The sequence below is a fragment of the Zootoca vivipara genome, chromosome 1 (assembly GCF_963506605.1).
Source record: "Zootoca vivipara chromosome 1, rZooViv1.1, whole genome shotgun sequence".
NCBI classification, from domain to species: domain Eukaryota; kingdom Metazoa; phylum Chordata; class Lepidosauria; order Squamata; family Lacertidae; genus Zootoca; species Zootoca vivipara.
In genome coordinates this window covers 44,180,665-44,194,043 of record NC_083276.1, presented here as the reverse complement: position 1 = coordinate 44,194,043, position 13,379 = coordinate 44,180,665, and the positions used below count along the sequence as shown (strand labels likewise).

Below are 13,379 nucleotides of genomic sequence, written 5' to 3'. Positions count from 1 at the left end.
TACAAATCAAAGGTCCTTTTGCATGTTTTCCTCTGTTCCTTTACTTTCTTTGCAGAAAACCTTGTGCCAAATATCTTCTTGGAGATCTTTTTTGTGTTCCAGCTGCTAACATGCAAGGGAACTTCCTCTTTTGAAAATGGAGAGAATGACCAGAGTTTCAATGGAGAGTATAAAGGTTGGGACTTAGATTGGATAAAGCTTCTTGGCTATTAACAGGATTCAGATTATAGCACCTGCTAAACAGATTTAGAGGAGGCTATACATTAAATAAATTCATTCATTTAATGAATTTTAAATGTAACACAAATTAAAAAATGTAATAGAGTACCAACGGCTCAAAATTAAGGATATAATAATTCAGTCCATCACACATGGATCACTGTATACAGTACAGTGGACGCTCGGGTTGCAAATATGATCCATGAGGGAGGCATGTTCGCAACCCACAGCTTTCACAACCCGCGTCTGCGCACGCGCGGGTTGCAATTTGGTACTTCTGCGCATGCGCATAGCGCAATTTAGCACTTCTGCACATGCCCCGAAACCCAGAAGTAACCCATTCTGGTACTTCCGGGTTCAGCGCAGAGCGCAACCCGAAAAAACGCAACCTGAAGCGGCTGTAACCCAAGGTATGACTGTACTTGTATATGTATATAAATCAAATAAAATTGTGAGGTTTCCATTTATATCCATATAATTTTTTTTTATATGGTAAGGTTGCATCTTATGCAGGGATTTGGTTTCCTGTATACGCAGAAACCTGTATACTCAAATCTTTGAAATTGGCCCTTTTCAAGCATCTGGAACCAGTGTTTGGAGAGGGCCCTGCTCCACTCCAGCAAAGCAGTGAGCTCTTTTTGCTTTGGGTTTTCCCAGTTCTCTGCCTTGCTTCCCAAGCAAGGCCATCTCCAGAAGCCCCAGGGTGCTTTTTTTCAAGTTCCCGCGAGATCCCACAGGAGCATTCCAAACCTAGTGCACAAAGAGCATAAAAGATGTTTTAGTGCTGGATTTTCCTGGTGCAAAAAGAGCTTCAGATATCTATGCATTGCTTGGGAAGCAAAACCCTCTCAGTGTACTGGCTCTACATTTCACTTGTGGGGGGTTCAACTACTGTATTTACTTGAATCTAATGCTCACCTTTTTTGGCCAAATTATGGTGCGAAAATTAAGGTGCACATTAGATTCAATGGCACATTTACATTCGCCCGCAAATACTTTTTTTTTGTTTTGTTTCAAGGTTCTGAAAATTGAGGTGTGCATTAGATTCGAGTATATATGTATGGTTAAAACCACACAAGTTACATGCAAATAAGACATTAATACCCCAAGTTAAGCTTGAGCTTTGAATAAAGAATAATGTACTTTTGGCACATTTTATTGTTTGGGGCAATCTCTAATTTTATGATACTGCTCCCTAAAACAGGCTGATAAATTGACACAAGCCATTTGATGTTTGATGTTCCTCTGGTATTTGAGATGAATGAGAAGTAATAAAGGTAGGGATTTGTGATCTGTTGGTGACCAGTGGCTGATCTGCCTGTGGTTTTTTTTTTTTTTTTTGAGTGGGGGGAGTTATTGCAGAGAACCAGTTCTTCCACCACAGTGATTACTTGCAGCTTTCTGAGTGATTATTTAAATTTTTGTTTTGTTTTGTTTACAGATGCAGTAGAGAGGCAACACTTTCGAAGTGTACACAACTGTGTATATTTTGCTGTGAAAGTCTTGGATTATCAGTTTCAGTAAGTTGAATGGCTTAGGTTGTTCTCATCAGTGTACATATGCTTGCACTTTCAAGTGCTTGGTTTATTGCTATCATAAATTGGAATATCTTGCATCACATTGCACACTGTTAACATATCCTTAAGTTAGAAAATTTGGGTTCTGTCATCTATTAACTGACAGATAGTTCCAGTTGAACAGCTGCCCTACTTCTGTAGAAGGGTATTTTCTGTTGTGTTTGGAGATGGTGTTTTTGCTTCTAGTGCCATCAAAAGTAAAAGAAATCCGAGAACTTCCTTCTCTAATGACTTGAGTTTAGTATTATATATGTTGGCTTTTATCAATGGGGATTAGAGATTAGGAATCCAGTGGAATAGGCTTTAACTGAAAGAACAAATCTAAATAATATAGGGAAGTGTTCCTCTTCTTTTTGTTTTTTTTTCTTGGCAGAATTATATCACATTTAGAGAAAGGAACACTGAAGCTCTTGGCTGAGAATGACAGGATCACATCCTTTTCCCCTGACTTGCATGAGAGGCTTATGGCAGTCTATGAAAACAGCACAGCAAAGGTAAAAACTAAGCATGTTCAACAGTGTGAAATCAAGGTCCTCCCAACAGTTATTGAAACTGTTTTTACTCAGTATCCTTCTCACTATTATGGTATCTGCAGTATTCCATCCTCTTCTAGAAACAGATTAGTTCTCTTGGTATATACTATGAAGAAGCTTCCTCTACAGATGTAATTAAATGAGGAGTGAAAATACTATATCTAACACTGTGACCAAAACAAAAAACAGTGAGATAATGAGTCTGACCAGCATTTGGTGGGTTAGAAAATGTTGATCTATTGCAAACCGGCAAGTTAGTACATGTTCCACCATTAAGACGATGGGACTTTTAAGCTGTAGCAACGGACAGAAGGGAGAACAAATTGTAATTCCATTCTCCTTGTTTGTGAGTGTTTATGGTGAAATGCATGTTAACTTGGGAGGAATGTATTACACTTACACATTATTTTGTATATTGAACAGGTCTCCCTGTTGCTGCCTTCAAGCATACAGTCAGTTTCCTTTCAGCCAGAAACTGACAATCGGTCTAACTTTTCTAGTGATAAGGCATTTCATGTGTTTAAGAAACAAAGGTAACCTCTGTTGTTTTTTTAACCTGGGATTTTGTCAAAATTTACAATTTGTCAGTTGTTTTAGTTTATTGAACATGCATCAGAGAATAGAGTAGCTGTCAATACTCTATATCAGTTATCCAAACCCACAGGCCTAGTTTGGACATTTCCTCCCAAGCTTCATAAATTAGGTTTTGTGAAACCAGGAACAAGTGTCTGGATGTTAATGTCAGCCTTTTGAATAAACTCACAAAACACATTCGGCAGAATTTCTTACTAGCCTGCTAAGAAGCTAGTAGCATAGAAAAACAGAGTAATAAAAAAATAATAAATGCACCTTCTACCAAGTGAACAATATCTGGAGTACTCTGTCTAGCCCACTTGGTTTCCATGCTAGCTGTGGAGGAAGTTGGCCAGCTTACCCACCTGCATGGGATTCCTGGGAAATGGTTAAATACAAGGCTGATTAATGTAGTTCAGAAATGCAGAAATTAGCAAGATGGGGGTTCCCTGCAGCTGGAGCAAACTCATTTGGCTATCTCAGGTCAAAAGTAGTAGAAGATATGGCCTCCTCTGCTCTCCCTATGCCCAGCTTCTGTTTAAAGTACTTTCCATACAATGTGTTGTTTGACTTTATTTAAATGGAGTTTTCTACTGAGTATTTGTGCTTTTAAGATAGCAGCTTAAGGCTGCAAGCCTAAACCCACTTGCCTGGGATCGGAGTAGACATATCTAGGGTTCAGCAAGACCCATCGGAGGTCAGAGAGATAAACAACTACCTGACATTTAGAAAATACCTAAAGGCAGCCCTGTTTTGGGAAGTTTTTAATCTGTGATATTTTAATGTATTTTAATGTGTGTTGGAAGCCTCCCAGAGTGGCGGGGGGGGGGGGACTTGGCCAGATGGGTGGGGTATGAATAAATTATTATTATTATTATTATTATTATTATTATTAGCTGTAGGTGTGCCTGCTAGGTTCTTTGGTCTTTATTCTCAAAGTATTATTTAACTAGGGGGATAATTGTCAATTGTCGGCTTTGGAATGAAAATGCGTCTTGTAGGAATGGTCAAAGGGACTGATCCAACTAATTTGTTCTGCTAGCAGGAGCCAGTCCTAGTTGCACAAAGGATCCTTTCCTGCCTCTCTCTCCCTCACCCCCCCCTCGAGTGACCTTCCTAAGTCTGCTTGGGAAGGGACCCCTAGAACAGCAGGCAGGAGGAAGAGAGGGAAGATGGTTCTGTTTGAGGAGGAAAAATGCTTGTGCTGACATAACAGTCAACTTAATGCGACATTGAATTCCACCCAAAGCTTTGTCGGAACTGTGGTGTTTGTGCATAAGCAGAATAACATGGCCCCATTTTTGTATGGTGATAGTACACCTGATGACTATGATTTTGGATTTTGAAGCTAACATGTTTGCCTTGCTCAATAGAGATATTTTCTACGAGTTGCTGCGTGAATGGGAAGATAACTGTGAAAAAACAGGCTGGGACTTTGAGAAGTGTCTGGGAGACAGGATCAGGTAAGAATCTTTGGTCCGTAAATTTAACAAGACTTGATAAAGAATGCTGTTCGTTGCTGATGTCTAGTGTGGTCCTCCACTGAGCAGCTGTTCACCACGTTCCATCGGGAGGATTGTTTTTAAAGCACAGATTGCAGCAGCTGGAAATTGCCTCTGATGGTATACTTGGTTCCATATTATGGATTAGATCCAGTGGTATGCTGCGACACATTGCAAAACTGACTTGCATTTGGTCCTAAGACCGTGTCACCACTGTTACCTAATAAACTTGCAATCATTAATTTGGACAAAAGAAAACCTCAGTTTAAATTTTTTTTAGTTTTTACACTAAATAAGAATTTTTTAAAATTTGTTTTGATATAATGGGGTCTCAAAGACTAATTTAATTACCACACTCCCCCCCCCCACAAAAAGAGAGGGGTAAACATTCCAAGATTGGCAGCTACTTCATAAACTTCTGCTATATAGAGTCCCACTGTCTTTCTGTACTAAAGCCTTTAAGTTGAAGATACAAATGTCTTTGAGTGCCAACACACAGGTTGCATTTAATTCTGAAAGACAAGAGTTACAAAAGAATATTACTGGTAATGAACATTTAGCAACCCAATTTAGCAACAAAAACTAATTCTACAGTAAGCTACTTAGTTTCACAAAGGGGAGAATTCTCAGTTCACATAGAACTTTTTCAGAATAGTATTTTCATAATTACTTTAAAAACATTTAAGTCCCCCAGACATTTGCTGTCTTCTATATATCCACATAGAGAATCATTTTCTCCTTATTTTTCTTCGTAGCGCTATTAATTTGTTTCTGGTTTCACAGGGTCATGATGGCTCACCTCTCTGCTGCTTACAACTACAGCCATTTTGCCAGGCTCTTTCAGAAGCAGCTTCTTCAGGTAAAGAAATGCTTGCTTCCCATAAGGAAAAAAGAGTATATTTTGCAAGTAAAACTTTTCTTCAGTTCATATCGAATAGGTGAGAATACTTGTTCATTGAATGCATAATTAATTCATAATCTAATTTTCTCAGTCTGATGTACATCCACCTAACAGTTTATGGTTTGGGCTGCTTGTATTCATAATCAGATCACAGAGTAAAAGTTAGCACAGCTTACAAATTTGGCACAAATTTGACCTCTCTTTCTCTCCCCTCCCTCTCTCTATGCCATAGATGTGTAAAGGTCCAGTTGTTGTTGGTACAAGTTGGGGAGACACCCCAGACCAGGATGTCCTTAACATGCTGGGTTCTGATAATCTGAGCCGCTTGAAAAGGCTGCAAGAGAGATTCCTTGTCCCTCAGAGCATCCGAGGGCCTTGCCCACCTCCCTCCTTCCCTGGATGCCAGCAGTTCTTCAGGGACTTCATCCTCAGTGCAGGAAGGTTAGATACTTACTGCTGTTTCTGTCTAGGATGTGTCTGGGTGAGTGATTCTGACTGTATGGTGGTAGCTGGGATTCCTAAATGAAATAATGCAATGGCCTTGTTCAGTGTCACAGTAAACCATGGTTAGTTTATGATAAACATACTAATCTTGACTTTGTGTGCTTGGTTTCTTTGGAGCAAAGCAAACCATGTCTGGACATCATGCCAAGCCAGGGATTGTGTTTCTCTTATGTGTTGGCAAGGAGGGACAAAGCAGTTGAAATAACGTTCACAGTATAGCATAAATTGTTTAGTAGCTGGATCCATAACCTATACAGATGAGCATAAGATCATTGCAGAAAGAAAACTGTTTAGATGAAAAGGCTTTGGAAAAGAATGAGGTCTTTTGCCTAGTGCTAGAATGACATTAAGTGGGCTTCCCCAGGGAATGTTTGGCAGTGTCTGCAGCAGTGCCGACTACCAGCACGTGAGGGGTTGGGTAGGAATTAATCTGATTTTAAACTTGAGTTGTAGTAACCATTCTCAAATGCTGCTATGGTCATTTAAGAGGTTACACTCTCTGCTGAAATTAAGTTGTTCTTCTAAAAAGCTCATTATCTTTTTTTGGTTAAGTTATCAATTTAATCAGCACCTTATGGACAGCCTGAGCCTGCAAATACTTGAGCTGGATGGCCTTGCCTTGGTGGAACATGAACCCAGTGATGGAGAAGCAATGGATGAGCAGGTATGTATTGCATAGAAACAGCCATTCACAGTTGAGCTTCAGAGGTGTCCACGTGGGTTATGATCTCTCCTACTGCTTGGAAAGGAAGAATTTGACTGTGGCGCTCTCTCTCTCTCCCCCCCCCCCCGCCAACCTTTCTGTCTCTATTGGTTTCATGCTTGGTTTCGGGCCTTCATTTGGAGTGCTACTCACTTCACACCCTGTGCGTGTCTTCCAGTTGAGGCTTGTTTGTCTTTCTTTGTCTATTTGTCTTTAATAACATGTTGCTGTTCTAGTGTGGGTCTACTTTACTCCTCCCTTCTGTCCTGCATTGTCCTTTCTGAAAAGCGGTGTCTGTCCTTCAAACGGTCTTTCTCTCCTGTGATGTCCCCCTGCCACAACTCCTCCATCATTGCTCCTCCAAAACCACCTGCCCCCGTCCAAGTGGTGGAGCAGCAGTAGAAAGCCTGGGTGGTAGCTGCAGTGTAAACCCCATCTCACTCCTTCTCCAATACAGTGCAAGTATATAGAAGACAGTAGCATTCTCTGATGAGCCCCCATTGTCCTAGGTAGAGCTGCGACTGGGGAGATAAATACCACCATGCTGATTTGTCTCTGATTTGGATAGTCCTGTCCTTGCTGCACACCCCACAAAGTAAATAATAATAATAGTAATAATAATAATAAATAGAACCACCAAAGTGGAAACGTAAGACTTATAGGTTTGTTGTGAGCATTCAAAATCTTAGGCATTGCTGCTGTTATTTGTGACTATAATATGTCTGGCTTTTCTTTCCACTGCAGGATGAAAAGAAGCGTTTTGCTGCTGTCCTTATGAGCCTCCGACTGCTGGCAAAGTTTTTTGGTTTCCTTGTCTTCCTGCCTTATCACACATCAGAACCAGCAACTGGAGACTTGCTAGAATCTGCAGTGATGTTAAGAAACCAAGTGCGTAACCAGCCACATTTACCTAACAGTATATGTGCTGCCGAAGCGAGCACAGCCACATTTACCTAACAGAAGTATTTAATTTTGTTATCATCAGAGGAGTCTCTGGGCTCCTCCTGAGGAGGTAGATACTTGCTTATAAAACTCCTAGTTAAGCAACCTCCAGTATAGGGATGGATGGGGTCCTGTGGCCCTGTAGATGTTGTTGGGGAGTCACAGCACCCGTGAGGCTGAGAGGATGCTGAGAGCTGTTCAACAACCTCTAGAGGGCTGCAGGTTCCCCTGCTGTGCACTATTGTTTCAATGATGATGCTTGTGTTGCTGCTATAAACTGAGGGAAGATTGAGTTACCCATGTGGTACAGCCATATGAATTAACGACACTCTTGATATGGAAGGAAGGGGAAGTGTTTCATTTATTGGTGAACACAGTTGCATCAGAAGCTTGCGCGTTTGGAGAAAGCGTCCTTTTTGATGTAAACCTCTGATACAGGGATGCTCCAAACAGGTAACCCATAATGTCAATAACTAATTCAGTACATTGTACAAACCACTCTTCTGGAATAGTCTCCATGGACCATTATTTGCACTTATATTGTTTACTAGATTCATGCCTCCTCACCCACTCATGTCGAAGTCCAACACTCTTGTCGCTAAACTGCACTGGCATCAGATTGCGCGGTGTGGTTTGTCAGTGTGCCGGCTGAATGTGGAAAGCACGAGGGGTGGTTATTATTATTTCAATTTATTACCTGCCTTTCACTCCAAGGTCATAGGGCAGGGTACAAACATTTGAAATACCGTTTAGCCAGATGAGTGACTTAAGATTGCTGGATTTGAATAGGCTTCATATGCCAAAATATACTGGGTCTCTCTAAGATACTGTTCTGAGAGCCAGCGTAGTGTAGTGGTTAAGAGCGGTAGTCTCATAATCTGGTGAACCGGGTTCGCTCCTCCACATGCAGCTGCTGGGTGGCCTTGGGCTAGTCACACTTCTTTGAAGTCTCTCAGCCCCACTCACCTCACAGAGTGTTTGTTGTGGGGGAGGAAGGGAAAGGAGAATGTTAGCAGGTTTGAGACTCCTCCGGGTAGTGATAAAGCGGGATATCAAATCCAAACTCCTCCTCTTCCTCCTCCTCTTCCTCTTCCTCTTCCTCATATAGGAAACTGATTGCACCCTTGTGTCTTTCTGTCTCCCCATTCCCACTTCCCCACAAAAACTGTTTTTTGAGCTCGGAACTTAACTGGCTGCTCTGAGTGATGTTAGCTAAAATCACCTCCCTTTCTTTGCCAAATTAAAAAAATATACAAAGGAGGATGCAACAAAACCTGAATAATAAGCCCAGGTGCTTGTGTGCTTATGGCTTACCTCCATCTCTGCAAGGGGAGATTGTTTTGTTCACACAAATTAGCCAAGGAAAGAGTTTTCCTCTTAGTGGTGAAGGAAAGAGAACCCAATGGAGGGAAATGGGAACAGAAATGAAAGAGGAGTTGGATATGTTTATTTCCCTTTCCTACTTTTTGGTGTTTCATCATCAAACACTCTGGTGGTTGCCCATGATAGTAAGTAATATGTCCTGAAGAGGAATTAAAGTTAACATTTTCCTAATGTTTTCTCTTAAGACCCATCCTGTGCTGGATATATTGAAGCTGCTTAGGCAATCAATACAGAAACGATGCACAGTCTTGACTGTACCTTGGGTTGTAGAGTTCCTTTCCCTTATGGATCATATCGCCCCATTTCTGGACTACTATGGGAAGATATTTACTCTCCTCTTGCAGCTGTACAGGTAAGAGGTGGGAAAGAAATATTTGCATCTTAATTGAGATCTGCATCAAGGACCTAGATTCTTGTGGAGGTAGAACATTGGCTTCTTAGTAAAGCTTTTATTGTACAGTGGTACCTCTGGTTAAGAACGTAATTCGTTCCGGAGGTCCGTTCTTAACCTGAAACTTTTATTAACCTGAAGCACCACTTTAGCTAATGGGGTCTCCTGCTGCCGCTGCGCTGCTGGAGCACAATTTCTGTTCTCATCCTGAAGTACCCGAGGTACTATTTCTGGGTTAGCAGAGTTTGTAACCTGAAGCGTTTGTAACCTGAAGCGTTTGTAACCCAAGGTACCACTGTACTCATTAACAATTTCTGGGTCTACGGACACAACTTAAAGCTTTCTTTTACAGTACAGTCATACCTCGGTTTAAGTACGCTTCGGTTTGAGTACTTTCGGTTTAAGTACTCCGCGGACCTGTCTGGAACGGATTAATCCACTTTCCATTACTTTCAATGGGAAAGTTCGCCTCAGGCTAAGTACGCTTCAGGTTGAGTACTCCGCAGACCCATCTGGAATGGATTAATCCACTTTCCATTACTTTCAATGGGAAAGTTTGCTTCAGTTTAAGTACTCTGCGGACCATCTGGAACGGATTAATCCACTTTCCATTACTTTCAGTGGGACAGTTCACTTCAGGTTAAGTATGCTTCAGATTAAGTACAGACTTCTGGAACCAAATGTGTACTTAAAACGAGGTACCGCTGTATATACCAAGAAATTTATAGCACAGTTAAATATATAATTACCACTGTATAGGAACACTCCGCTGGTGACTTGAAATATATCATATTCCTCCAGCTGCAAATGTTCACATCCTTCCATTACATCTCAATATTTGCAGAAACAAATGAAGAAGTTGAAAGCCGAATTTTTCTAGTAGTGCATTTCAAATGGTAGTTGTGTTGTACAGTTAACCATAATAAACCATAGCTGACAGTGAACGAGCAGCATGCTATTGCATTTTTCTGAATTGCTCCCATTTTGTTCCTTTGTTCATGGAGCCAGGAGCCAGGAACCACAAACCATGAGTCATGGCTCTTACCATGGGAGAAACAAACCACACACATTGGTTCACATATCACAGTAAACCAAGGTTTGTTGTATGTTGCGCCCTGGCTTCATGAATAATGGAGAGAAATAGGAACAATGTAGTAGCTTGCACTAGCACGTGTCTTGTTTACAGGTTTGCTGTGATGCGCAAATGGGGCCAGAGTTTTAATATGCAAGGGAAATGAGAGAGCACAGCAAAAGAAACTTGCAACAGGGGGAAATGTAGAAGTGGTATAACTGATAAAACCTTAGAAGTTTATTGTTCTCTATTCTCTAACCTTTTGTTACAGATACCTGCTGATTTCTGAGAATAAAGAGATGTGTTTCCTGAACAAGCTGCTGATCCTTGCCATTTTGGGATGGCTTTTTCATGTACGGATGAGTGTTTGTAGCAAACATTGTACCTTTGAAAAAAACTTCACAAGCGCTGTAGAAATTGTCAAGTAAAACTTTCCTTACTGTACTTTCCTTAAGCCTTTTAAGTGTTTCACCCGTGTAAGCATTCATCCACTCCTGTATGTGAAGCTGAATTTTTGCTTAGCTCTGCCCTCCTTGGAGGATTAACTATTTGGGGCTTGTATTCCAGGTGCCTACTGTCCCAGGGAATCTGTTCTTTGCGGGCGAAGTGAGATCAGAAGAACTGGCAACAGACTCTGCGGCAACAGTTCAAGCTCTGGTAAACTTACGTAGATGAGTGTCGGAGGGTGTGTTTGAAAGAGAGCAACTGTAACGTTATTTGTTTAAGACACGCGAAGCCTAAGAGTGACCTGAAGAATAAAGAGCAGCCTGTGGGCTTCTGTGCACTTATCTAGTGCTTCTGAAAGGAATCAATCTGTTGTTTGTTCTTTTCCCCTTAGGATTCTGTGCCTGTGGTGGATCAGCAGTTACTTTATACCTGCTGTCCATATCTTGGTAAGCCATTTATCAAAGTATGTCCTGTGTCAGAATATGCCGCTTGAGAAATCTGGAATCTCCTTTGCCTGGCACTAGAAAAAGCCTCTAAAGGGGGGGGGGGAGTTGAGCTTCCTACTCCAAAATCGAGTTACAATTATCTGTAGTTAAAAAGGTTTTGTGTGTGTGTGTTTTAGTATGACACTTAAACTGGGCCCACTGATTAGGGGTTGTGACCTGTGGAAATACTATTTGGTGATTTGTCCTTGCTTTTCCATTCACCGTGAATAACATCCCGAACTGCTTATGATTCTCAGCTCCTACTCAAGTGTGGTTGGGATCATGGCTGCTTTTTCCTCCAGTGTCTCATACACTTCTCTGCAATTTTCGTCTCCAGCTCTTCCTGGATTTAATTATATTTCACTCATTTCATTGTGTCTGACCTGAATAAAAGTTAGTTGTATACCACCCCTAAATTTTTAAATTGTCAATCAGATTGAATTTTAAAAACCAGAGTGTTCAGAGATCTACGTGTGCCGTCTTGTCATCTGCGTGTCCTTTTGCTCTAGGTGAGTTGAGGAAACTTCTGTCGTCTTTTGTGTTGGGAAGCGGAGGAAAGAATGGTGGTTATGTAAGGAAAATAACTCCGACTGCTGCAGAGACCTTGGTTCCAAAGCCTCCCATCACACAGCAGAAGCTTCAGGTGAGAGGTCTTTTGGGACTGCCACTCCCATCCTCCTTGACCATTGTTTGGTCATGTTGGCTTGGGATGATTAGAGCTGGAGTCCAGCAAGATCTGTAAGGCAGTAGGTTGGGGAAGGCTGGATTTTTTTCAGGGAGAAATTTCTCAACTTGCACTTTGATTTTTATTTTTTAGTGGAGCTGTGCAAGAAGTAGCCATATACCCTATGCCACTAATTTTGTGTGAATTGCAAGCATGCAAGAGGTAATTGACCCCTAACTAAATAAAGAAATGGGAAAGGGAATTAGGGAACAACGTTAGGAAAAACCTGAATTTGCTGCCCAGCTTATGAAATGCTAAAGAAACTGCTTTGGTGGTTTTGTTTGTTTTTACAATCAAGCGGTATATAGAGTTCATGAAATAAATCATATGCAAGTCTTATTTTGGGGGCAGGCCAGTCGATTGAAAATTCAACATGCTCCTTTTTTATTTGTCTCTGTATTTGTCTCTGGTTCCTTGCTCCCCATTTATGGTACATTATTTGGAAGGCAGTTTTTTTGAAGTTTTGTTCCAAGGATGGTTGCGTTCAACTAACTTTTACTCATTTCAGTGGGTCTGCCCTGAATAAAATTTAGTTGGCTACCACCCTTAAATTTAAAAAATGCCAATCAAATAGAATAAACAATCAAAGCATTCAGATATACTTTAGGAATGGCTCGTGTTGGGGGGGACAATGCTTCGTGTAGAATGCTTTGGTTTCCTTAGGATTCTTGTTCTTCCCGTTTTTAACAGGCAGAGCTGGAACAAGCCTTCTTCCACAATCAGCCCCCATCTCTGCGGAGAACTGTAGAATTTGTGGCAGAGAGAATTGGATCCAACTGCGTCAAGCACATCAAGTAAGGGCAGGAAAGGCACCTGTAACCTGCTGGACTTCATAAATGGTCTGGTGGGGAGAATTTATGTCGAAAGATCTTTGCCCCTTGTATTAATCATATAAGCAGGCAGCTTTTAAATGATGCAAGGACATGCCTGTGGGTTTTACTGATACGTCTCTTAGTCTTGTGAATCCCTTATATTGTTGTTGTGAAATTTGTCAGTAGAGCAAATGGTGAATTGTGAAATGTGAGAAATATTGAGTGAGAGCATCAACTGGTTTTATTATTAAAAGTAAGTGCTAAGCCTTATTTGTGCTCACCTCACTACGGAAGCTCACTTGGCTCATCTCTGTGTGTCATTTTGGTGCCTGGCAAAGACCCTTTTATTTTCCTACTCTTTTAAATCTCCAGTACATTGCTTTTAAGCTCTTTTGAGTTTGTTCTCATTTGTTGTCTGTTTTTGTGATGCTTCCCCTTCTTAATTCACTTCTAGTGTGAGTTCTGTGGCAAATGTAACACACACACACACTCTTTAGGCTCTTTTGATCAGGTTGTGCGTGTGTGATTGCTGCCTGCTTATATCGTAGCTTTATCTGCATATTCTCACTTATATTTTATATAAAGTTATGCCATGGCCTACAGTAATAAAC

General features: G+C 41.1%; 1 protein-coding gene across 2 annotated transcripts in view; it reads left to right on the top strand.

Moving 5' to 3' along the window:
* Positions 1 to 13,379, top strand: part of CDAN1 (codanin 1) — a 29,639-nt gene that overhangs the window by 6,023 nt on the left and 10,237 nt on the right. For both annotated transcript variants that reach the window (XR_004692420.2, XM_035112426.2), the window contains exons 5-19: positions 56 to 175; positions 1,661 to 1,739; positions 2,170 to 2,290; positions 2,753 to 2,862; positions 4,276 to 4,365; positions 5,188 to 5,263; positions 5,538 to 5,746; positions 6,362 to 6,473; positions 7,257 to 7,400; positions 9,023 to 9,189; positions 10,572 to 10,653; positions 10,868 to 10,957; positions 11,139 to 11,193; positions 11,742 to 11,875; positions 12,647 to 12,750. Coding sequence is in view for 1 of the 2 variants with exons in the window: in XM_035112426.2 (XP_034968317.2) it covers positions 56 to 175; positions 1,661 to 1,739; positions 2,170 to 2,290; positions 2,753 to 2,862; positions 4,276 to 4,365; positions 5,188 to 5,263; positions 5,538 to 5,746; positions 6,362 to 6,473; positions 7,257 to 7,400; positions 9,023 to 9,189; positions 10,572 to 10,653; positions 10,868 to 10,957; positions 11,139 to 11,193; positions 11,742 to 11,875; positions 12,647 to 12,750 (1,693 nt within the window). In the remaining variant the exon portion in view is untranslated. The remainder of the gene's footprint in view (positions 1 to 55; positions 176 to 1,660; positions 1,740 to 2,169; positions 2,291 to 2,752; positions 2,863 to 4,275; positions 4,366 to 5,187; positions 5,264 to 5,537; positions 5,747 to 6,361; positions 6,474 to 7,256; positions 7,401 to 9,022; positions 9,190 to 10,571; positions 10,654 to 10,867; positions 10,958 to 11,138; positions 11,194 to 11,741; positions 11,876 to 12,646; positions 12,751 to 13,379) is intronic.